The sequence below is a fragment of the Corvus kubaryi genome, unplaced genomic scaffold (genome assembly GCF_017639235.1).
Source record: "Corvus kubaryi isolate FWS band 111438036 unplaced genomic scaffold, C.kubaryi_AGA036_p1.0 65459, whole genome shotgun sequence".
In the NCBI taxonomy this organism is placed as follows: domain Eukaryota; kingdom Metazoa; phylum Chordata; class Aves; order Passeriformes; family Corvidae; genus Corvus; species Corvus kubaryi.
Window position 1 is genome coordinate 107,651 of NW_024582017.1, and position 24,505 is coordinate 132,155.

Sequence of the window (24,505 nt, forward strand, 5' to 3'; positions counted from 1 at the left end):
CAGAGAACTTCCATTTGCCTTATTCTGAAAGTTTAAGATCTTGCATGTTCAATGCAAGGTAGATAGATTTTTATGGACAAAAATGTGGCACCATTCTCAACTCGACCTCTGCTTTTACAACCACATTCAATTCCTTGTAGTGAACTCAAGCATTTTGATGTTCTAACATTCCCATTTGCAAATAAAGTAAAGTTAGATGTAATCTAAACACCTCACTTAAAATAAATCAACATTTTTGCTCTAACTGCATGCAAAGCTTTCTAATGTGGACCATGATACTAACTTATTCTTTGTTTATGTTCATGTTCTTAAAATTAGAAACTTACGTTTTCCAATGAAATAGTCTATGCTTTGTTTTAAGAATTATTGATTTAAAAATTCAGTTATTGTGTTTCATTAATAGAATAAGGTATGACAGGCGGCTAAGAGTTTAATGATAAATTACTTGGAATAACCATGTTGCCATAGTACCACATAAAAATAGTAAGTGTACCATGAATTAAAAATCTGCTTCATTTTTGTACATTTGTTTCAACACCTTCTTTCCCAGTGCACCTATACATTTTAAAATGCAAAAAGGCTACATGGTCAATACTTGTGATACAACAGCTTTCTTATCTCTCTCAAAGTTCATTGCAATCTCTTCACTGGTAGATTAACCACATAATCAACCCACCATAAAATAGTCATCTTCAATATATCCTGGATGTCACAAGCAATATTTTCAGGAGAAAAACTTGGAAAGTGGTTGATTAGTCATCTATTCAAGACTTTACAAATGAGAAACCTTTCAAAGTCCTTCTCATTCTGCAGCACCATATGCAACACAGTAGTCATCACTCAAGGGAGAAAGCTGATCTCTTGGATTGCCAGTGGCAATGCAGTTCCCAAGTGTTGCTCTCTCCTTAGTGTTGCACATACAGGCCAGCAATGTGGGTAACACCTCACAAATACTGTATCCAAACAAGTTAAACAACCATTACATTTAAATTAATAGGAATATGGTACGAAATAATATGGAATAAAGCAAAGCTTCCAGAACAGTGACACCTTGCATAGTTAAAGCCATGCCACAGGTAAGATGGTGCAGAAGCAAAGGATGTGTCCCAGTTCTGTGTGGGGCTGAGCAAAATGGGGCTGCAGTCCCCTGCTGGCAGCGAGAGCAGAGCCCAGCCAAGTAACCTCGTTGTTCTCATTGCCCATCTTGTGTGGCCCAGCAGGAAGGAGAGCCACTGGCCACCTTAAGGGCAGGAAGGAGTGGGGGTGTGCCTGCTGATTTCTGGGAGGATGGGGAGGTGCAGAGTCTTTCAGAGGAAATGGCTAAAGGTGAGTTAGGAACTAGTGTTTCTACTTCTGGCTAACATTTGCAAGTCTCCAAGACAATGGGCAAGAAAGTTCTCTTTGGAAGATGGAATTTTTAAACTGTTCCTTCTATTTGAGCAAGTTGACATCCTCAGTAGCAAAGTAAAAGCAATTCTGATTGTACTTGCTGCTAAAGCAAGAAGATTAAGCATTTTAAGCTCTTAATTACTTTAGCTACCAATAAAACTTATTGCTTGTGAATTTCTTGGGGCTGTTTCTTTCAATTGATAGGTTTACTTCTGTTTAAAAAGTCATCTAAAGCTACTGACCCTCTCCTAAAAAAAGTAATAATGTTATTTATAAAATTACACTAGTAAAATGTATTTAACAGTGTTAGAGTGAGGTGATTATGGTTCTTATGTGCAACCTGACAATTCAGTTAATCATTTCTAGTTTGCAAGGTAGTTTATCAAAAGGAAGCACTTAAAACACTTAAAGCACTTTGATTCTACCTAATCAAAAGTTCTCCATATCATAATTTATTTACTAAAATCTGCAAAGCACAAACTGTGAGTTCTATAAAAATGGATTCTAAACTTTTCAATAGTATATGAAAGATTAGCTACTATATCATATCCAATCTATTATGGTGGAATTTGAGTTCAGGCTCTTCTGATATAAATGTATATATACTGCTTGTGTGCCTACATATTTTATAGTAAATACTAGTGTATCAGTTGTAATGAAGGCTATTGAGTAAATTTGTATTGGGAAGTGCTTCTCTGAAAGAGCAAAATACTGTCAAGATAGAACTGGGAATGGTATGTTTTATCCTTTGCTGTCCATTTTTATGGAAAATTAGGTTTGGAGATGTTGTTTCTTTGTCCTTTGTCTTTTTAAGGAGCAGTAGTGATCAAAATGGCTCTGCAGGATAATTCCTCACTATTGGAATCCTAAATGAAAGGAGTTCCTTGTCCCGCAGCACCAGGACCTTAGCTTCTCTCTGTGATTCACAGGAAAAGACTTGGATGTCGTATTCCTTTTGGTGTGGTGTGTGCATGGGGCTCTGTGAAGGAGCTTTTTTCACTCCCCTGGGGACCTTTTTCAAGTGGTTTTCCGTAGCACACTACACACAGAACATGAATTATTCTCTTTCTTCGCCACGTAGCAGAAATAACCAAATAGCACCTTAAAATGTTCTTGTTTTTCCCTGATATGTGAGATTTGTGTGCAAGCATGTATCTGGAAAAGATATAATGCTGTAAGGGTGCTTACAAGGGTTGTGTAAGTATAAGCTTCGGATAACTGCATTACTCACAAAGCCATCAGTGAGTTATGCAGGTTGTCCAAAACGAGTGCCAATAAAACCATAATGTGGTAGCTTTTCTGTACATAAAGATGTCATATTTTAAATCTCATAATTTGGAGCATTCCAGGGTTTAAAGCGAGGCTTGCTGTGTGTTCCCTTCAAAAGCCTGGAGCTTTCCTCCACAATGTTGTAAAACTCCTGTTCCTAACTGCACAAGGCTGCAAGATGCCAGAGCATAAATCTGTCACAGGGTAGAGCTGAACACTGTCAGATTTATACCTTACTATTTAGTTAATTTACTTCTTAAAACCAAGGGTTCAGCTGAAAAATAGGCAACTAAATTAAGAGGCAGATTTAAAAGGTACTTAAGTGATTCTGTTGATGCAAGATGGGGATTTTACACAGGTTATGAACTTGAACGTTGGCAGGTCGGAGTCTTTTTGTCTGGAATATCAATAAAAGCTGATTTGGTAGGATTTGATCTACCTGTTAAAATGCAGTATGCTGTAATGCTATAAATGAAAATAAAAAAAGGCTTCCCAAGCAGTTAGGACAAGAAGCCAAAATACACAACTAGAAATTTCTTTCAGTCAAGTCACTGAAGCATTTTTAAATCTCACTTGTCATTTTTTTTCAGTTCTTCATCTCTTGTCATAGAATGCCCATGCGAGAGAAAGCATGTGTGTATGAAGTTAAAAACAGACCATAACGCACAGTATTTAAAATATCTTCCTGGTGTCTGAAATTTCTAGTTGCCAGGGGAATGGAGGGTTGTCACGTAACAAAACTGGAGATAATTTATTATAAGCCTAATCAGAGTTCAGGGGTGTCTTCCATTCTTGACCCCATTAACTGAATTTTCTTTCCTTTTCAGTTTTTTCTGAGTAATTTTCTTGCTTAGGAAAAAAAAAACAAACTCTTACTTTTCTTTAGAAACAATTAAATATGACAATTCTTCATGCTGTTATTGCATTGTAAATAACAAGGTCCATGACTGAGACCCTAAGCATCTTCTGAAAAATGTAAACAGGAAGCATTATTCCCAGTTTAAGGATTATGGCATTCCTTTGCCAACACCAATATTAGTGCATGGATCTCCTGACTCCTGTGATTAAAGGAAGTTCTTTATTAGTTCTGTGCAGTGTACACTTCATGTGCTGCTTTCATACACAGAATTGATATGCTATCAATCTATGTTTTAGATGGTATTTTGCTCTTGGCCTTGAACCACTTTTGAACTGGCAATAGTACCTTATGTCATCTAATGTCTTGCTGGGTTTTTTTCATTCTAATAACTCAGTGGTTCATAGGCGTATAAAATATCTTTTGTGCTCCAGCAGGTTGCTTGTTCTACAGAAGGTATAACAAGGGAAGAGGAGAATTAGCAGGTGAAAAGAAAGGGTTTTTGTTTAAGGAATGGTGTTTGCTTTGGGTGCTTTGGAGTTTGGGGTGGGTTGGTTGTTTAGTATACAAAATACTGTGATATGTTTCTGTAATGTTAAGCCTTTGATTATACTGTGTAAGTCAGTTCATGTGGGGTGGAGACAGCTGCTTAAATATCTGACAAAAGAATAAAAAGAGGAAAGATGAAGTTCTCTCTGCAAGTTATTAGGGAATAATTATTAAATACTTCATATTAATTATTAGTGCCCAGTAGAAAAGCTGCTTCTGAACTGAACAAACTTATGCACATCTCAGCTGCTATATATCAGCTTTATTCCCAGTCCAAATTTTTTCTATGTTCATGTCATCTTTATTGAAGAAAGAAGCAAAGTTGATCTAGCAGGAAAAGGTAAACCTTTCCTGATTTCTCAGTCCTATTTGAATTTAGAGTCACGTGACTGTCCAACTTTCATTAGAAACAAATGAAAGGGAAAAAATAGAATTTTAATACAAAAATGTCTTAGGCAGTACAAGAACTATGAAGAAATCAAATATTACCATGTCAGCTGAAGAGGGGAAAAAGGAGAAAATTGGCTTCCTAAAAATAATTGTTCAAATAAGTTGGACAATGTTGCATCATGATCCTTCTTTTCTTTTTACGTATGTTTGCTTCAGTCTGGTTTTTGGTTTAGGCTTAAAATATTAGTAGTTTAGGGGGGAAAAAGATAAATGTTTGGCAGCATTTGGTTAATATATTGGAAAAAATTAGTTTTAAAAAATTCCATTGGGCACTAGTGAGATGATTATTTTGGAAAGCCTACTGTGCCTGGATTTAGAATTCACTGCTGCTGTTTTGTTTGGTTTTTCTCTGTTGCATTGAGGTTATCTAGTTTTGGATACAATCTATTAAATGGAATATTTTTTTAGTAGCTGAGGTTTTCCCACCTGCCTACCCCAAAACACCTGCAACATATGTTTGTGTAACCCTGCAATGCTTTGTGGTTTGGGCCGTGAGAAATTCCCCCAGAGCTTTTTGCTTATAAACAGCTGAGCGATTCATTTCTCTAATGACAAGTGCTTTTCCCTTGGCATTGAGGCAATAGCATGTTTGCTAAAATAAGTCTCATTTTCTGTTACATATATTGAAAATGTTTTTTCATTCTTGTCTTTTATTCTGAACCTTCAGATTTTGTGCAAAATTGTATTTGATTTTTCCCCTTGTTAATAAAACTAAAAAGGGAGAAAATAATATACCTCAACAAAGAAGAGTGTTCTGGAGATTCCTCCACTTCCACCTGCATGTAAACTTTCAAACATGCTGTGTATTTAGAAGGTGAATCAGGTTCATTGTAGAACAGCCTGTGACTGTCACGCACAAACGTGCTTTGCTATATCCTGTCTATTCCGGGGGTAATGTGATGCAATGTGTCTCCAGAGGCTAGGGAGGAAAAGGGGTTTATCTGGGAATTTGAGCATAATGGAGCATGATCCTTAGCTGATGGGAGTTGCTTTTCAGCAGTTTGTGCAGGTAGGGAATCTGCTGCATTCAGTGTGATTCTGACCACAGCATCAATCCCCCACCTCGCAAAAGTGCAGCTGTGGGTGTAACTTACCTTGGCCCCATATCCCTGGAAGAGGATAAAGGCAAATAGAAAGTTCCCAAGAACCTCCTGGCAGCCATGGGAATTGGAGTGAGTCAGTCTGGTGGTGGCTGAGAATAGACAGGAGGACAGGGAGAGGACTTCATCAGGCAAATGAGCCAGGGATGGGGCAGGCAGGCGGGAGGATCTTTTAGGCAAGGAAAGGCTCAGAGGCAGGAATGCCTCAGAGATACCTGAAACATTTTCAGGCTTTTTTTCCCTTTGGGCTGTGGCTAATACATTTTGAAGAGACAAAGTCCAATATCACATCAATTTCTGTGTATTTCTATATCTGAATTTCATACACTGTCCTTTTAAAAGCATAAACTGGGCATTTTCTACCCTTTGAAACTATGTTCGCTCTAGATAGACATTAAGATTAGAAGAATTATAAATCCAGCAGACCTCTCCCACAAAATGGGTGTGGGAAAGGGGGGTCTAGTGTTGACATAGACAGCTTTTCTCTCTGATTTCTGCTCTGTTTCTTTACAAGGGGAAAATCATATTCGTGTTAATCTCTATAATGCCCTCACACAATTTCTTGGAGGGATTCAGCAAACTGTAAATTTGAAGGATTGATTTCACTGTCATTTTAACATTATACTTTTACGAGAAAAAAATTTACCTAAGTTCGTAGCAAAATAATGTACATAAATTGAAAAAGAAAAGGAATAACTTTATTTATTTAAGTAAAATAAAGTAAGTATGAAAAATACAAGTTGGATCATTCTAAATGGCACTGTGTAGGAAAAACCTGGTTGCTGTGAATATTTTAAGCAACAGAGGTATGTTTTTTGTAAATAAATTGCTTAGCCTTTAGTTCTAATACATGGATTGTAATTTAGGGGACAGCTCAAATTGAATGCTTAGAGAGGGGAATTAGTTTAAAATTCTTAAGGAAGAAACATTGTAATTATGTAGGTTTTCTGTTCTGCTTTTTACATTTAACTTACTGAAATGGTTGAAAAGAATACAAAATTTAAAGGACAACCACAGTAACATAAAGATCATAATCTTCAAAATAATGTATTTTTACTGTCTGAATTTCAGTTCTCAGAAGTATTTACATTTTCTGCTACTTCACAGATACTTGTCTGCTAACATATATGCGAGGTTAGGTTTTTTTAAATATTGAAATTTTTTGAGGGGATCTCTCAGTGATGCTACAAAAGAAGTTGCAGTAGTAACCCTTGGCATTTATTATATTGCATTTCTAATGTTTTTTCAGAGAGCTCTTTTTTCACTGCATGTAATAGTACTTTAAACTGCTTCTTCCTTTGATACCTTTAAACCTCATAGGAATTTAAATAGGCCCCTGTGAAAGTAATGCTTGAGCCTCATTCATATGTTCGAGTTAGATGTTATTCCTATTAATGGCTTTAAGTGCTTAGATAGCAGATCAGCCTTTCGTGTCTTCAATTGCTTGTCATTTCTGCATAAATATGTTTCAAGATACTGTTCCACATGATCTTTTCCTCTTGTTTTGGTTTTGAGTTTTTATTTAATTCAGAAGCAATGTGTAATAATCTTTTTTATTTATTGGGTGTTGGAAAAGAAACTTCAATGTTTTTGCTAACTTTCAATATATACTGAGTTATTGGAAGCAAATTGCAAAGCTGGCTAGCAAATACATGGTAACGTGTATTTTGCGAAAAGTTGTCTTTTGGGTTAGAAGTGCCCATTATTTTAGCCATCTCTTACCCTTCAACCTTACCCTTCAAGACGTGTAAAGAAAGAAGTTCTTAATTCATAGGAGAAAAGTTACACTGTTTGATTACTCGTGTAGAAGTCGCAGCACCATCAGTTATCCTCATCACGTCAGTTTGGATTTGATTATCATAGAAATGTATTGAATTACCAAACTAGAGCAATAGTAACTAAAGCTGATTCATTGTTATTGCTGTCAGTTGATGAGGACTGACTTTCAAGCTCTATGAATAGGTAGAGTTATTGAAACATTGTTTTTATAACAGGAGATGAAAAATGTAGAACGACCATTACAGTATGGGTGGTAGGATAGATGAGAATTTTTTTAATGCTTGTCTAATAGCTTTTAGTCGCTTCATTTTTTAATGAACATTACAAACAGCATATACATTTAAAATGTTTATTGTGTTTCCAAAGAAAGAAAATGAGACATTTCATACAAGATTAAGTCTAACTGCAGGAAACAATCTGGAAATTCCCACCCTTAAATATGCTTCCAGAAATCATCCTGGCCTTTGGTATCTACCAATTCTATAAATTTTCTTTTCTCCTTTTGTGCTCATGCAGTGTTTTGGTCTTTAAAATTCAAGTCCTGTATCCTCCTCCAAAAACAAGGTTTTCAAGAAAGGAGGGCTATCTGCATGCGGAAAATGAGATGGTACGACTGTGGATACTCCAGTCTGTAATGAAATCTGGAGAGTAAATACACAACATGTGAAACTGAAACAGCTGAAGACTGACTGTGTCAAAAATATAATGTACTCTCACCTGTGAACAACTGTTTTGCAAAGGTCAATGTATAGTTCACTAAAACTGTACTGACTACTAGCAGGACTTAAGAAGGCAGATCAGAATATAAGGCAACAGCCAATAAATGATTAAACCTTAATACTTAGAAAGTATTTACATCTTTTATACAATATATCTGATCATTATGCAGAAATTTACAATTTTGTTTTCTCTTACACTAGAAATTATTTAAGCCATTTCTCATTTATATGTATTTTTTTTTAAAAAAAAAAAGCTCCTGTGCACCGCTCTGTTATTTTGTCTCCATCTGCATGAAAATTTTTTTACTTAAAAATATTTACTTGCCCCTCCAAATAGTGTCCGTCAGGATGCATGCATTCAATCAAGATACTTTATGCATATACTAGAGTCTATGCTTAATGTTCAATGTATTCTTAGATCCCAAAAGGATCATTTCAGAACTACTGAAGGCAGCATGATTCTGTGAAAGAGTTTCATTGTGTCAGAAGTGGAGAATAGCAAGTGGATTCTGGTTTCAATATTAATTATATACTCTTTATTATAGGACAACAGTTCTTTATTCATGGCCTCAGTTTTGAATAGGGTGAAATTTGGAGAGCAAAAATAGGCTCCGTATGCCATCTAGTGGGAGTGCTCAGGTTGTCTCACTAAAATTAATTCTTCACTTAACAGAGACAGTGCTAGTGATGTATTAAGTTCAAAATGTTTGCTGTCGTTTCTCCAGACTATTACCATTTTCTTTAAAAGCATAGCACTTTAGCTTGGGGGTGGAAAAATTCTATGCCTGACCTGCAGGAAGAAATCGGATTGGTATCTGTTCTTGTCCAAGAATTATTGATTTAATTAGGAATATTACCACTACAGCAAACAGCCTCATCACTGCGTGGAAGAGTACTGATTTCTGTGAGCATGGAATGGACTTACAGGTAGAATTTGGTATTATGTTAAGTATTTTAAGTCTTCACTTTAACGTAAACGACATTACTGCCTTGAGAAACCAAGATCCCAGGAAAATAAATTGTTCTGTAAGTTTCTAATCCTCATTATTGAACGTATTTCATGTCTCTGCTTAAAATCTCCCAGAAAATTACAATGAGGTATTTTTTTATTTTTTAGCGAAATCCAAGACCAGTGACTCACCAGTTCCAACAAAATTTAGATTATTACAAAGCACGTGGAGCGGACTTGATGAACAAAACCCGGTAAGCTATTTCTAAATATGTGTTCACCAAACTAAGACCTTATATAAACAAAATGTTTCAGAAGTCACGTTTATTCTAAACATGAATTACATAAGCAGTATTAGAAGTATATGTGTTTATTTCATGACATTTATTTCAAATCTGTCCCTTGACTATTACTGCATGAAAAAATTGAAGTTTTTACACTTAGTGTTGCAGTCACTTGCAGCATCTTTTTAAGGAAGGCTAAGGGCACTTTTACACAATGATGTGTCCTAAAAGCAGTGGGTAAAACATTTCCAATGTGAGTTCTGTAGCTGAACTAATTCTGATAATGCACCTGGAGTATGTGTACCAGAAGCTGTCTAAGTTAAGTTGAATTAATGTAAATCCAGTTTGAAGTAATTTTTACAAAACTTTTCCTCCCTTCTTTTAGAAGTGGTTTGTATCAATAATGCCAATATTCCTCATCAAGGCCGTATTATCTGGGTGGCCACAAGGTGAGTGCTGATGCCTGGTGGCTCCTGGTGGCTGCAGGGCAAGCCAGCACAAGAGATAATGCTTCAATTGACACAGTTACAGGCAGTTTCTTGGGTTGCACATGGCCCCAGCCATACCCTCTGCCTGCTGATTCATTAGAACTTGCTGGCTTTTGGACCTTTGCATCTCTGTCACATTCTGTTGAAATCAGCTACATTAAAAGCCAACTAAAATTAAAATGGAGTAGTTTCAAAAGCTTTTAAAAATGGACAAAGAGGCAGAAATTAAAGCTAAGTACAGTGACTGCAAAAGCATCTCTTTCTTTATAAATCAGGCTTTAAAGTTGAGGACAGGTGTCAAAATTACTGCATTCTATTGCATTTTCTTAATGTTTTTACTTACTCTTTTGAAAAATTATCTCAAATGTTGCCTAACTGGAGAAATAAGTTGTTTGAAGTTTCAAAAAGAAAGATTTCAAGGATTTTGAAAAAACAAGTAAATCATAAAGCCCAAACAAGAATGACACCTGCTGGAAACCTAAATTCCAAGAAAAAAAAAATTCATTGGATCTCTGTAGGAATATAAATTAATTGCACACACATACACAGAATACTCACCAAAGGAGATGGAAAGTTGTTTAGAATAATTCAGATATAAGAAAAGCTGAGATAAATTCATCTCAAGACAAAAACACTTAGAGTAGGTCAAATGTGGTAAAACTGTTTAAGATTGCACTAGGGAGAGAACTGCAAGATGTAACATTAGGAAATGTTTCTGCAGTGAGCAGAGATGGATTAAATCAACTACCACATCGTTTTCACCTTTAATTCCACAGGCTCAGTGATATGTTTAAAATATCTTGACAACTCTCTAATATATATTGCTTATTTTATCACATGTAAAACTTTTTAATTGGCCATGTTCATATATTTGTCTCTCATCTCTTTGTAATGATTACTTACTGAAAAGAGAAATGCCTTTGAATAAGGCCTGCTTAAAACAAAACATTTCCATCTTAGCAGAAAACTGCAGAGATTGAATCATCTTCCTACTGCTAGTTTAAAAATACACCATTCAAAGTCAAGGTCAATGATGCTTATTGTGATGAAACAAAATTGTTTGCTTCATAGATGGAATTCACATCTCCTTGATACTCATATTTTTAAACTGATGCCTTATTTTTAAATGCATCTGCTGATAACTCAACAACATAATCAATCAGTATTTTTCTTGTAATTGTTGTACATGTCTGGTACATTTAGATGGCTAAAATGTAGATTGATCCATGTTTAATGGCTGTAATCATCCTTTGCATTAATATATCAGACATTTAAATGGTAAGAAATAGACACATTGTTCTTATTTTCCTGAACTTCAGCTCAGTTTTAATGTCACTCCTCCAGAGATGTAGCACCTCACTATTGTTCATTTTCTGAAGCTGTCATTCAGAGAAATTGCACAGATTTTACTTCATAATACATTTTTTTAAACCACCTCTTGAAAAGGTATTTAGATACGATCATTATTTATTTTTCATTAATTTATATGTGTTCTGAGCTGATCATTAGCAGTGTCAGTTCATAGCACAGCCAAATCACACCACAGGTTTTTAGGAGCTGTGATAACTATCCTTTCTAATTGTCATGTAATTCTGAAACATCCTTGCATGTTACTGTTGGAAGCATTTCTAAAAATCATGTTTCGGACATGAAGGCTTAGAAATTGTTTATGTTTATTGTTCCTGTAAAATGAAGTTTTTCTCAAAAAGTCTCTTTCCAACCATCTGAAAAATGCAAATAAACTAACTTGTCCTGGTGTACATATATGTCAAAGCAGCAAATCAGTGTAGAAGGACAACTGTCACTTTCTATTAAGCAAAATATAGCTAAAAAAAAAAAATAAACAAGAAAGAAACAAGCTGCTGGACACAAATACACAAGCTTCTGTGAAAGCTTTGTTTCCTGCGTCTGTGGACCATCACGATTCCAATGATACATTTAGCTCAAAGTATCCAGTGGCTTTGTTGCTCAGGTGGCCCGTCCGAGTAAATAATTTATTTTTGGTTAGTACAATTTTTTGTGCAAAGTCAAGGGGGTTTTTTTGTGATTGTCAAGGTTCTAGACTTAGAGACAACATAAATGGACTCAATGTGCAAGCCGTTATCTTCCTTCGAAGGTAATGTTTCAGGTGAGTGAGTGATACATACCACACCAAACTACAACCTTAGTGATTGTTTTCAGTAGACTGAGGGAAAAAAATATGCTAAATATACTAAAGTTTGGACTCTGAATCTCAGCCAAGTTATTACTGGTATGACCTCATCTGTTAGCAGGTTCCTATAAAAAGAGAAAACCCAGCCTACTACAGGCAGATTATTAAAAAGAAGAAGCAATCCATTGAGTCTTGATTAACTTATCCAATTCCTTTTCTTGTCTGGCATAATCCACTAGAGCAGCAACTTCAGTTCGAAATGCTGACATTTGTTCTCCTGTATTTACCACAAAAATAACCAAAAATTAAAAAGGGCCCTAGGGAAAAGTGATTATCAAATCTCCCTGGCTGTTTCCTGTGAGCCTTCTCATATAAATCCACCAGCCATCACTCACTCAGAACTGGTTAAACTGGTAAGTCTAGGTTCCGGAGGGTGTGAGGGGACCAAAGTGTTGGTCTCCTGAGGGGGCCGCCCTTAGGGAGGACTCATGTCCTTTGATCTTCGGTGGGAGTGTGCTGGCATCATTCCTGGCAAAAGCTGACAATACAAGTCTCAGAGGGCTTGGTCTGGAGGGGTTACCCTTTAGTGGCTCAAGTTGTTTGACAGCTTGGACTTAATATTTCTCAGGTGGAATCTCAACTTCAGTCTCATGAAGTGCTTTTCTCACTGCTGTTGTTGCTTCCCCCACCTTTTCAGGGGGGTTTCCTCCAATGAATTTCCTGCCCAGAGGGAATGAGACTGTTCATTGCACAGCCTGTGCAGTCACGGGTGAATATTCATAGCCCTGCAGGAGGCTGTAAAAGGTGTGTTTCCCTCCCTTCCAAGTACGTGCCAGTTGAGCAGTGGTTAAAGGCGCAGTATTGGCATTCAATTGCCTGTAATAAACTGTAAGCCAGACTCTCTGTTGGCTCCTTCACTGCCCAGGCAGGAGAATTAGAAGGGGACTTTGAAACCGACCCATTAATGCTCGATCACATGGGTGTTTATGTTGTGGCTGTTAGGTTTGCAGTGTTGGGTGCTCTAGCTGTTAGTGGAGCCAAATCAGCTATAACCAGAAATTCCATTTTGTGCTGCAGCAAAGATCCAGCACTGTGATACACCAGCAATCCTTGGATCGGTCAGTGCAGGCACCACATGGAGCGAGCGCACTACAGTCTCTGGATTTCTTTTAGGGTCAGGGTCAGCAGACTTCTGCTTCTCACCCAGAAGCCACCAAACATCCAAAACTCTCCTCCTCCCCTTCAGCTGGGGGGTGCAAACCTGGCCTCAGCAAAGCACCTGCAGCTTTTGCACATCAGCAATTGTTTGAGTCATTAACCATTAACATTTCAGTCTCACAACTTCTCAGTTTGCTTTTGAAACCATTTGGACCTCCTGCAAGAGTATTTTGTAGTTCTGCAGATGCTTTCCGCGTAGTGACTTTGTCAGTCATTCTCAGGTGACTATGGAAAGACTTTTTGTAACACCAGCAGCTATCAATACGATGGGGAGAGACAGAAACATCCTGTAATTATTATTCAGCAATCATTCCTTCCCAGCTTCCATAAACTGGGAAGCAACATTTGGTCCCAGTCTCTGCACTGCTGTTCCTCCTAAAAAATTCTAGATGCCATCTTTCTTCATCACCAGTATATGGCAGAAGTGCCCCCATACAGCTTGGGGCTGTATCTTGTGAGTGTGCAGGTTCTCATACTTCTTTCTGATAGCTCTCCTTTTCCATCTATTCTGAGTATCCTGATTCTGAACAACTCAGCTGTTGTTATTTTCTGGATGTGCTCTATAAATGTGTGCATGTTTGTATTGTGTATTCTGAAAAAAATCTCTGGAGACAAATAGAGAAATTAGAGGAAAAGCAAAATCAAAATTAGTCTTCCAGGTGTCTGCAGAAGTTACAAGTTACCCGTATTAATTCATTTGTAGTTTATTTTTAGTTTAACTTCCCCAAAACATTGTAAAGCTATTACACCCCAGTAATCACTGGATTGTGTTGGTTTTAATACATTTCTTCATGTTTTTAAAGGACAGCTCTTTATATCATAAAAATACAGATTAGTAAAATAAAACCTCAGGAGTGAAAAGGTCTTTGTGGTTGTGATATATTTCTGTGAAGGGTATTTCAAGCATTAATTATATACAGCAGGAAATTATTGCATGAACAGATAGGAATGGCTTTGCTGATCTGTGGGTTGTGTGAACACTTCCACTGGGAATTAGAAGGTTCTTTGTCTCTTTATTTTAGACAAATTAAATGGTTTGACAATTTCCTCATTCTTAATGTTGCATATAACTGAAGTGAATTAAATAGCCCTGTAGTTAAAAATAAAAAGCAACAATGATAATGATTCAGTGTATGTGTTATACCCTTGTCATAGGTTAGCAAGCATAGTCCCGGAAGGGACGTCCTTGCTAAGGGGTGCTTACAGTTTCCTCTGGGAACTGATAGAACCTATCAGCTGGCCAGTTTGAATATGGACAATTCTCTAAGCCACTTAAAGTTGTGATCACCTCTGTGATCCACATTTAAGAATAGGCAAACTCCCCCTCCAGGCTCTCTCGTTTCCGGCGCTGGCACAGGTGGCTGCGGGCCCCGTGTGGGGGCCAGCGGGCCCGGCCAGGCCCTGCTTGGGCCAGGCCGGGCCGGGCCACGGCCATCATGAAGCCATGGACCTGTTCCAGCCATGGAACCCCCCCCCACTGCCTTGCCGTGGGCAGCCGGAGCGGCTCGGCTCTCCCCCCTCTCCACTGCGATAAGAAAAATTCAACATTCCAGCTGCAAAGCTGCAAGGCCGAGGTGAGAGTAACCCTTTTATTGCTATGAAGAGCTGAAAACCTGAGGGAAGAGAGAGAGGAGATGCTTAAAGCTGAAATTCTGTTGTGAAGCTATGATATATCAGAGTATCCTGTTGTAATTTCATGAAGATATGGGGGGTGGAGTGTTCAACTCGTGAGCAAAAGCACCTGCGCTGAGATAGGCAGATGCTGACACAGCTGTAATTTCATGAGAAGTTTGGACAGGGAGAGATGAACCAGATGAGGACTTTTGCTCCAAACGGGAAAGGAGAAAACCTCAGTCCGTAGAGATGAACCAGATGAGGACTTTTGCTCCAAATGGGAAAGGAGAAAACCTCAGTTCCTAGAGATGCTCCCAGAGATAGTCCTAACGATGAAGATGATGAAGACCCTTTGCTCCCAGGGAAGGAGAAGGGCCTCTGTTTTTGTTTCTGAACGGCTCAACCTTAAAATTGTACCCAAAAAACTTCAAGAGTGGACCCTCGAAAGCAGTTGCGGGAAAAGCTGCAAGTCGGGGGAAAGGACTCACACGCAGGCAGAGAGACTCCTCTTCCTAAATGGACTGAACAATATTTGGAAGTGGGTGGCTGTCTCGTTGTGATAATGTTTTCATAGCATGAGCAAGAAGAGACTTCTCTTTCTAAATGGACTGAACAAGGTTATTATGGCAGTGGTAAACAGACTGAACATCTTAAGGGTTGTCTTTTCACATTGTCAGTGGGAGAAGGGAGGAAGGTGGGGGGAGGAGGAGAGTTCTGAAGGTGGTATAATTTTTTTTCTTCTTTTAGGTCTGTTAATAAACTTCTTCATATTCTTTCAAGTTTGGTGCCTGTTTTGCATTTCTCCTAATTCTTATCTCACAGCAGATAAACAGTAATGAGTATTTTGGACCAAACCACTACACTAAATTGGTGTTTCCGCCCGGTTACAAACCGAACCCGCGACAACCCTGAAGCAGTTCTTCAGCAAAATCTCTTTAGAAATCAGGATTCCTGTTAAAAAGTGCTTGGCTTGAAATGATTGGGCTGGGCAGAAGGTGAACTCAGAGCAAGAGATATCTAGCTCTGCTAACCTAAAAGTACAGTCTAATGTTAGCTTTGTTTGCTGAAAGAAATGTTTGGGGTTGAGTCATTTTAAACATTGGAGAGAATTTAATCTAGCAGAAATAAATATTAAAGCAGTCTTCAAATAAGTGCAAAAAATCAATTTTATAAAGTTTTTGATTCTGTAGAGCCTGGATTGCTTTTTGTCACTTTTCTTTTTTTTTTCTTTTTTTTTTTTTTAATTTAGGAAGGCAATTTAAGGACATTGGTACAAACTCACTTTGTTTGGGGTTAGTCTGCATTTTTCAAGGAGAAGGACCAAAAATTTTGTCCACTACTGGTTGGAAAAAATGCATACCACACCATGCATACCACACCCAGTCCCTGTGGTCTCTGGTCTCTGTGTGTATTCCAGTGCAACTGTAGTAAAACACCTTCTTTGTAACATTCAAATCTTGGACTTTTATCTCCCAGTTTTGAAGAATGATGCATGTATGGCTGTTCCTGTCCAAACCATTGGCAATGATGTGATAATTTCTCCTCTTCTTTTCTCAGTGCCAGTGCTAAGGCCGCCCCTCTGAACATTAACAAAGTCTCCAACAGCTTACTGAATTTTGGCCGAAAGCTCATTGCTCCAGCCATGGCTTCAGGTGGGGCAGTGGGCACTCCTGCCGGCGGGAGCAGCTTCCCTCCCTCTTCAATGCCAACCAGGAGCACAGTGGAAGTCCCCCAGCCCCAGCAGCACCACCAGCAGCAGCAGCACCACCACCAGTCACAGCAGCAGAGGATGATGAAGTCTGAAAGCATGCCAGTTCAGCTGGGCAAAGGTAAAGGGGAGAGGTGTGGCAGTGCCGTGACTGAGGGAAGCTTTGTCGTACATCTTCAGGGCTGAAGAAAGTTCTTTCTTCTATTGATTTTTATATCAGCGTGTACATATTTGGAGGAAACAGCAAAAAAAAGTATTTTGTTAGGCAGGATGCCTATGCCAAGTACAACAGCACATTTGCAGTGCAATACAGAATTAGATGTTATCTCAAGAATATACAAATACTGTAAGAAGTTTTGAACCTTTAAAAATATATTAACCAGAAACTGCATCAGACAGACCAACAAACTACATCATTACCATAAACATGAGCCAAGTAATTTTTCAGGTTTTTAAATGCAACTTATTTTTAACTGGGAAACTAATTTCATATATGTTTTTTCAGGTTATTGGCAAAAAATCCCATGCATAACAGTATTAGGTAAATACATAATAATAAGTGAAGGAAGTTAGAGAGTAATTGTTCATAAACAAATTCTTATTCCCTTTAGAATGTGCGGAGCTTATTTAAGAAATTATTTGAGCCATAGCATGAATTTATCTTTTAGTAATTTGTGATGGCCCTCTGCATTTTATTTAGTAAACGCTGCATCTTTTTCTTAAGCCTTTCTTCTTATATTTCTTGAGGACAGCTTACTCAAACAACAAACTCACAAGCTCAGCTTTGGTAGTTGTTTGCTATACTCTGCCACGCTCAAGGTAGGTTACTGCTTTTCATCTTCAGCCAGCCCATGGCAGTATGTGCTTTTCAAGGAGTATGTAGAGCAAAACAGTATCTGCTGCATTTGGCAACTCACCCAGTGTCATGATTATGAGCTTGAGGGCTGGTGCTGGTTGCCCTGAACCATTGCATAGGATTGCATCTTTTTTTTTCACCAGATTTGAAAGTGTGAGAGAAGGGAAATAACACTTCATAGCTGAAGTTGGTGTTCCTTCTCTTTCCTGTGGCACCCATATGGTCCAAAGGTCCTTCCATGATGCATGGCATCTCCAGCAGACACTGAGGGAGCAGAACTGAAAGGTGCAGCTGTTCTTTTGGAGCAGACACATACAGGCATTTCTGCAAGGGCCACTGCAGCTGCTTGGCAAAATCCATATATGCAGCTTCTCTCAGAATCACCGAAGAATCTCAGAAATTGCTCCAGCAAGGGTTTTACAGTGAAACTGAAGTGCAGTGAAACTTTGATGCAAATCCTGTCACAACAATGGAAGTAAAATTAGGTGTAGAATAAAATTATTTACACCGTTTCGGAGAGACTTTCTCTTTGCTTTTTTAAAAGTTTTCCATAGTTCCCTTATCACATTATTCTCTTTTTCCCTCCTGAGTTTAAAAGTGGTCCTTGGGTGGCTGTTTCTTTCCCTGCTTAATATAATAAAAGCATTTAATTTGAAGCAACTTCTATATAGATGGAGCTGATTGTTGCTTTATCTTGATGTGGCTGCTAAAGGATGGCTTGTTATATGTGCCAATTAACATGTTGTATCATCAGGAAATGCACCTGATACTTTCCATACAAGAATCAGAATAAAAAATTGTAGTTATGCTTGGTCATTGTCATGTACAAGCTGTGCACATATTTCTCTATCAACAGGGATATGGAGATTTGGTAAAGTTACGAAGAATTTATGATGTAGGGCATAAAGCATTTTCATGGTAAGAGGAAAAAACATACTGCAGCTTCTTCTTAGTGTATTCTGTCTATCCATATTTGGTACAGCCTTTGCAGAAGTAATTTAAGGGCAACAAAATGTAAATATACTATTTTTTTAATAGGTTCAGATGACAGAGGTTTTTTTTACATTTTTGTGCCATGCTTGTTGTTCCAGACCTGTACAGTTATAAGTATTTTGCCTATAATTGTATAGAAATTTTAAATTATGGCAGCTATGTTTGCAAGTGCCATAATCTATATTTTTAAAGACACACAAAAAATAACAAAAGGAAATATGAAGTGTTTTAGAGGCTCCCCAGTGAATTCTCTCTGAAGTAAGTTTAAATATTTAGCAAAAAAAATCCCTATTTGCAATGACACTGTGGTGGAGACAGGCTAAAAAGCCTTTTGAAGTTTGATGCAGGAACATCTGTAAACAACTCTACACAATCTCCATCACACCTTAAAAGCAAGATTAAGTCTTTTCAGTTCCGTGGAGGACAATAACACCACCTCAAGAAAGAGCGGTACAGCAACTCCAGTGAATGAGGGCACTCTCCACAGCTATGAGAAGCTGCCAGCACTTCTATCCCAGGCATTGAGATTTAGGATTTACTCTCAGAAGTGTACTTGTTCCACCCATGTTTGTGCTGAACTTTTTAGCTTCTACACTGGTTTTTTTCTAGCTCTGGATTCTGCTGTAGGTTCTGAGTATCTAAAAGCTATTTAGCATGGTTTGGAAATCCAACGCTCCCAAGTTGCTAACTAGCTGTCACTAATTGTCTCCTGTTCTTGTTCTTCGCTGTGTTTTCAGCTCTCAGCCTCCTGGAGCTTGGTTATTTAGCTGAGGTGGGCAGAGGCATGGATTTAGGATTTAAATTGATAGACATTTGCACTTCCAGTTGATCTAATATTGACAGATGTTCAGTTGGACAGTGCACCAGGCCAAAGTGCTGTAAATCTTACAGGCATCAAGCCGTAAAATAAGTCATCCATTTTTCTTGTATTGGTCCTTTCAGGTTTTGAATGCTCAAGTAGTGCTGATAATTTAAATTAATATTGTAGAGATTTGTAAGTTTGAAGAGATTAAATTAATTGGTTGATCTACTTTGTGAAGAAGTCCTTGGTAAACAAAACACCTTGCAGGACTGTCAAAATAATCCTATCCCAGCTTTAACAGCTCTATTTCAACAGAGTTACCACTCACAAACCAGCTATCATTCATGTTGCCATACTCTAGATGAGGGATGATTGGGTTACATGATCAGTTGTAATTATTTCTTAGTCCAAAGTTTTGGTACTTGCTGAATTTCTGTAAGAAAAAAATGCATATAATTTAGATAATGTAAATGGAAAAACCCAACCATAATTGCAAGCCTGTAATTCCAGATGAGTCTTCAGCATTACAAATCACAGTTGAACAAAGTATCCAGACACCTAATTGGAAATTCAGTTCCTCCTAATAATATATTAATCCCATTCAGGCTGTCCTCAGCACAGAACAAGATCGGGTATCATTACTGATTACTTAATGCAAGATAGCCTGCTAACAGAAGAGGGATTGAAATATTCTCTTGATCCTGCACAGTGAAGTAATTTGTTGACACAAAAGTTGAATTCAAATATTAAGTTCATTGGATTTTCAGTTGAGGTGGTTATTTTGAAAGATAAAAATACTGATAATGGAAAAACCATGGGAAAAAAGCAGAATCATTGCCCTTTGTGTTCCAGTGGATCCTTCATCATTCAGAAACTGGATATTCTTTGATTACCAAATGGCAGTGCATTGCCAAGAAAGAAAAGCATTTCTCTTTTTCTTCCTCCTTGATAGCGCCAGATACAGTTTTCCTTCTAGGTCATTTCACAGTGAAACCCAAAAGGCTTTTGATTTGAGTGCAGCTTAACCACTAGGACATATTAGAGGACCAGTTCGAAGACAAAATTCTGCCAAAACTGTGATTAGCTATTTAAACAGTTTCCAGGCTACTGTTTGTTTTTATGAGTTGATACTACTGTGGCATTTATTGTAACACAAGCAGAATTTCCGCAGTCACTGTGTATGCCCTAAAGACATGATCCCCCTATTTAGAATTATTTATGAAGTGTCTCTAGAAAATGAGTATGCTTTTCATATGGATAAAGAAATTGTCCTTATTAATAGCAGAACTGAGTACAAAAAGGAATAAAACACAGATTGACAAATGGGGTTATTTTCCTTTTCTAAAAACATATAAATATACATATTATTAGGTAATTATGAAATTTTTTGACAGTAAGGATACAGGTTCTGAGCATCTCATGGAGTGTCTCTCCAAGAGAGACATGGAGTGAGTCCAGTGGAGGGCTCCAAAGAAGATTAGGGGGCTGAAGCACCTCACTTACGGGAAAGCTGAGGGAGCTGGAACTGTTTAGCCTGGAGAAGAGAAGATAGAGAGGGGATAGTATCTAAATGGAGGTGTGAGGAGGATGGAGCCAGGCTCTTCTTGGTGGTGCCAAGCAGTAGGACAAGAGGCAATGGGCAGAAACTGATGCACAGGAAATTCCACCTGAACGTGAGGGAGAACTTCTTTACTGTGCAAGTGACCGTGCATTGGAACAGATTGCCCAGAGAAGTTGTGGAGTACCCTTTCCTGGAGATACTCAAAAGCCACCAGGACACAGTCCTGGGTAATGTGCTCTAGGGGACCCTGCTTGAGCAGGGGGCTTGGGCCAGGTGACCTCCAGTGGTCTCTTCCAACCTCAGCCATTCCGTGATGCTCCCAAATCGCAGAATGACACTGTCTGTGTAAAGTGCCAGCGACAAAACGGTTTTGACTCTTTCATTAAGTTTAGATTTTTATCTAAATCATCGCTTAAAAGCCCTGGGGTTCTGCAGCCTATGACTGCTGGTTATCCAACCTTCCCGTTTCCTTTTGCCTGTCCCTACAGGGCTCTCTCACAATGTCCTTTCTGTTCAAAGCAGGGTGCTCCGGCTGAACCCCCAAAGCTGCGGCTCTTCCCTCCGGCGAGCTGCAGCGGCGGGGCCGCGCTAACGCTGTTGTTTGTTTGCCAGGCGAGGCGGGCGAGGCGGCGCCGCCGGGGCCGGCCCAGGCCCAGCAGCAACCCCCGGCCACCACAGGTAGGCCCGGGCGGCGCCCGCCGTCACTGCCACTGTCCCTCCACCGAGCGCCGCTGTTGTGCCGGGAGAGAGCTCGGCTGCGCCGCGTCCCTCCCGACCGCTCTGTGCGTGTGTGTGTGTGTCTGTGTCTGTCTGTGTGTGTGTCTGTGTCTGTGTCTGTGTGTGTGTGTGTGTCTGTGTGTGTGTCTCTGTCTGTCTGTCTCTGTGCGTGTGTGTCTGTGTGTGTGTCTGTGTCTGTCTGTATCTGTCTGTGTGTCCTTGTCTGTCTGTCTGTGTGTCTGTCTCTGAATGTGTCTCTGTGTTTGTCTCTGAATGTGTCTGTGTCTGTCTGTGTGTGTGTGTCTGCGTCTGCGTCTCTGTGTCTGTGTCTCTGTGTGTGTCCCTGTGTGTCTGTATCTGTCTGTGTGTCCGTGTCTGTGTGTCTGTCTGTGTGTGTCTGTCTCTGAATGTGTCTCTGTGTTTGTCTCTGTGTCTGTCTGTGTGTGTGTCTGTGTCTGCGTCTGTGTCTGTGTGTTTGTCTGTGTCTGTGTGTGTGTCTCTGTGTGTCCGTCTGTGTCTGTCTGTGTGTCTATGTGTGTGTCTCTGTGTGTGTCTGTGTCTCTGTGTGTGTCTCTGTGTCCATCTGTGTCTGTGTGTCTGTGTGTGTCCGTGTATGTCTGTGTATGTGTGTCTGCCCGTGTCCGTGTGTGTGTCTGTGTGGTGTGTGTGTCTGTATCTGTGTGTGTGTGTCTGTATCTGTGTGTGTGTGTCTCTGTGTCTGTCTGTGTCTGTGTGTGTGTCTGTGTGTCCGTGTGTGTCTGTGTGTGTGTATGTGTGTCTGCCCGTGTGTGTGTCTGTGTGGTGTGTGTGTCTGTATCTGTGTGTGTCTCTGTGTGTGTGTCTGTGCATGTGTGTGTCTCTGTGTCTGTGTCCCCTCACTGGCATCCGCTGTGCGTCAGCGTCCATCTGCGTTACAAATCTCTATGTGCTTGCACTTTGTAGCCCATTTCACACTCTGTCATGGGGGGGCAATTCCACCATCACTGTCCCTTTTAGCTGCATTACTTCCCTCTTGTTATATTTGGGGCAGGTATTTTGGACCAAATGTCTACTGTAGTGCACTTGACTTACCTGCCTTGGATGAAATAAAAAGCATATGGATTTGTGTGATGAGGTGGCTTGAATGAATTTTAAAAGTGCTGGAAGCCTTTGTTCCAATTTCACTGTAGGAGAAAAAGGGAAACTAATTTATCTGAAAAGTTTCATAAAACTCATCTCATTCTTTTTGCAAATTTTAATACCCTACATCCTGACTATGGCCAATACAGACAGATGAGCAGATCTGAATGGTTTTGAATTATATATGGTGCCATACTTCTGTTCTTCTTGGTATCTTTGTCCTTGCTCTCCTTATAATTATGAAAGCTATTCTTTTCCTCTGTAGGGACCAAACAGAATGAGCCATCAGTTTTGTGTGTCTTTTTTGCATCTTCCTCTGATTTTTCATATATTTTAGCAGGGACCTCCGAAGTTCCTGATTATATCCCCCATAATTTAACTCAAACTTAGTAAGATCTGAAGCTCACTTTCCTTTTATTGTAAGTCTTCTCTTCCTCAGCATCACCTTTTACTTTATTATATGGCCTTATTATTGATCACATTAAATTTAAATTATCATTCTTTTCAAGACGTCGTAGGTCTCCACAATACCAACAGGTTGGTCCCTTTTTCCATTGCCACATCTGTGTGTTTTCCAAATGACTTTCAGGCAGAGTATTTGTAACCCTGGGGTCAGTCCCAGTGTCATTAGCAACACTCAAGTTGTGAGCCACTTAGAAGCCAGCACATGGAGATAACGTTGCTCCTTTTTGCCTCAGAAATGGATGTATTTTTAGAGTGTGAAATCCTGTGCATCATTACTGTGAACTATTTATGCATTTTAATGTGCATAAATATATTTTTGAGACATCCTACACAGTAATGTGTTCTGACTGCTGCGTCAGGGATCCTTACGTATTTGTTCTGTGTGCTTCATAGGCATGTATTTGATTTCCATGTTTATGGGGTTTATTCAGCCTGTTTTATATAGATTTTAGGACCTTCTGGTATATGCTTAGATGGTCAAAGATTAAATTTCTCCATTTTTTTTTAAGGAGCCATATTGTATTTATCTGATATTGACAGAATGAGTAGATGAAAATGAGAGTTTTGATTCAGTGGTGTTCTCAGGTTGGTGATTAAGCTGCTAAAGAAGAAAGACATGGAGTTGTCTGGTTATTAACTGTACTTTATTGCAAATTTCATGAATTTTGATTCTACATGAGGGGTAAGACTTCATTTTTCTTTTTCTTCTTTTTTTTTTTTCCTGAGGAATAACCCAAAATTAGAAACTCGTATCCCATTACCTTCTTGTGAAGCTATTGAGTGAGCAGAATGTACCACACTGCACATTAAGAAATATGTAGAATCAGTAAGACACACAACGGAGAAGGTACAAATGGCATTTGTGTCATTGTCCTAAGATCCCAAAATCTGCGCGTTGGTGCTACAGTGTTGTTTCCAAAGTCATGTGAGGGTTGTTAAGGCCTTGGTGCATAAATAATACATCTGAAGGACTTCAGAAGAAACATGGTGACTCCGTTAAATGTTGTTGAAGACGCTTCGTTTAAGAGTTGGACTCGATGATCCTTGTGGGTCCCTTCCAAGTCAGAATATTCTGTGATTCATTAAATTTCTGTTTTGGGAAAATCATACATGCCTTTTTTTCTTTTTCTCCCCCACATTAAGGAAAACACATACGTTTGGTGTGACATGTCTTTTGGCTTTCTTATTTGGAGTTGTAAAAACAATGACGCCTCTGGAAAATAGAAAAGCCTATCACAATCCAAGAATTCTGCTTTATGACTTGCAACATACTGTAATTATTCATAAGTGCTGTTCTTTCTGTCTTCTCAATCATATCCCCAAATAATCCATGTCACAGCACTGTTCACAGGATTAGATTCAGAATAAAAAGATAGTGTTTCCTAATGATAGTTTTCCCAGATTTGCTTATTCTTGCAGAAGGACCGGATGCATCCTAGCCGTTCTTCTTACTTGGGTATAAAACATA

General features: G+C 38.8%; 1 protein-coding gene across 1 annotated transcript in view; it reads left to right on the top strand.

Moving 5' to 3' along the window:
• The window catches only part of LOC121673491 (TBC1 domain family member 5-like), a 116,022-nt gene that overhangs the window by 88,327 nt on the left and 3,190 nt on the right, over positions 1 to 24,505 (top strand). The window contains exons 13-15 of the mRNA XM_042046826.1: positions 9,229 to 9,314; positions 16,374 to 16,645; positions 21,349 to 21,414. Coding sequence (XP_041902760.1) covers positions 9,229 to 9,314; positions 16,374 to 16,645; positions 21,349 to 21,414 — 424 coding nt within the window. The remainder of the gene's footprint in view (positions 1 to 9,228; positions 9,315 to 16,373; positions 16,646 to 21,348; positions 21,415 to 24,505) is intronic.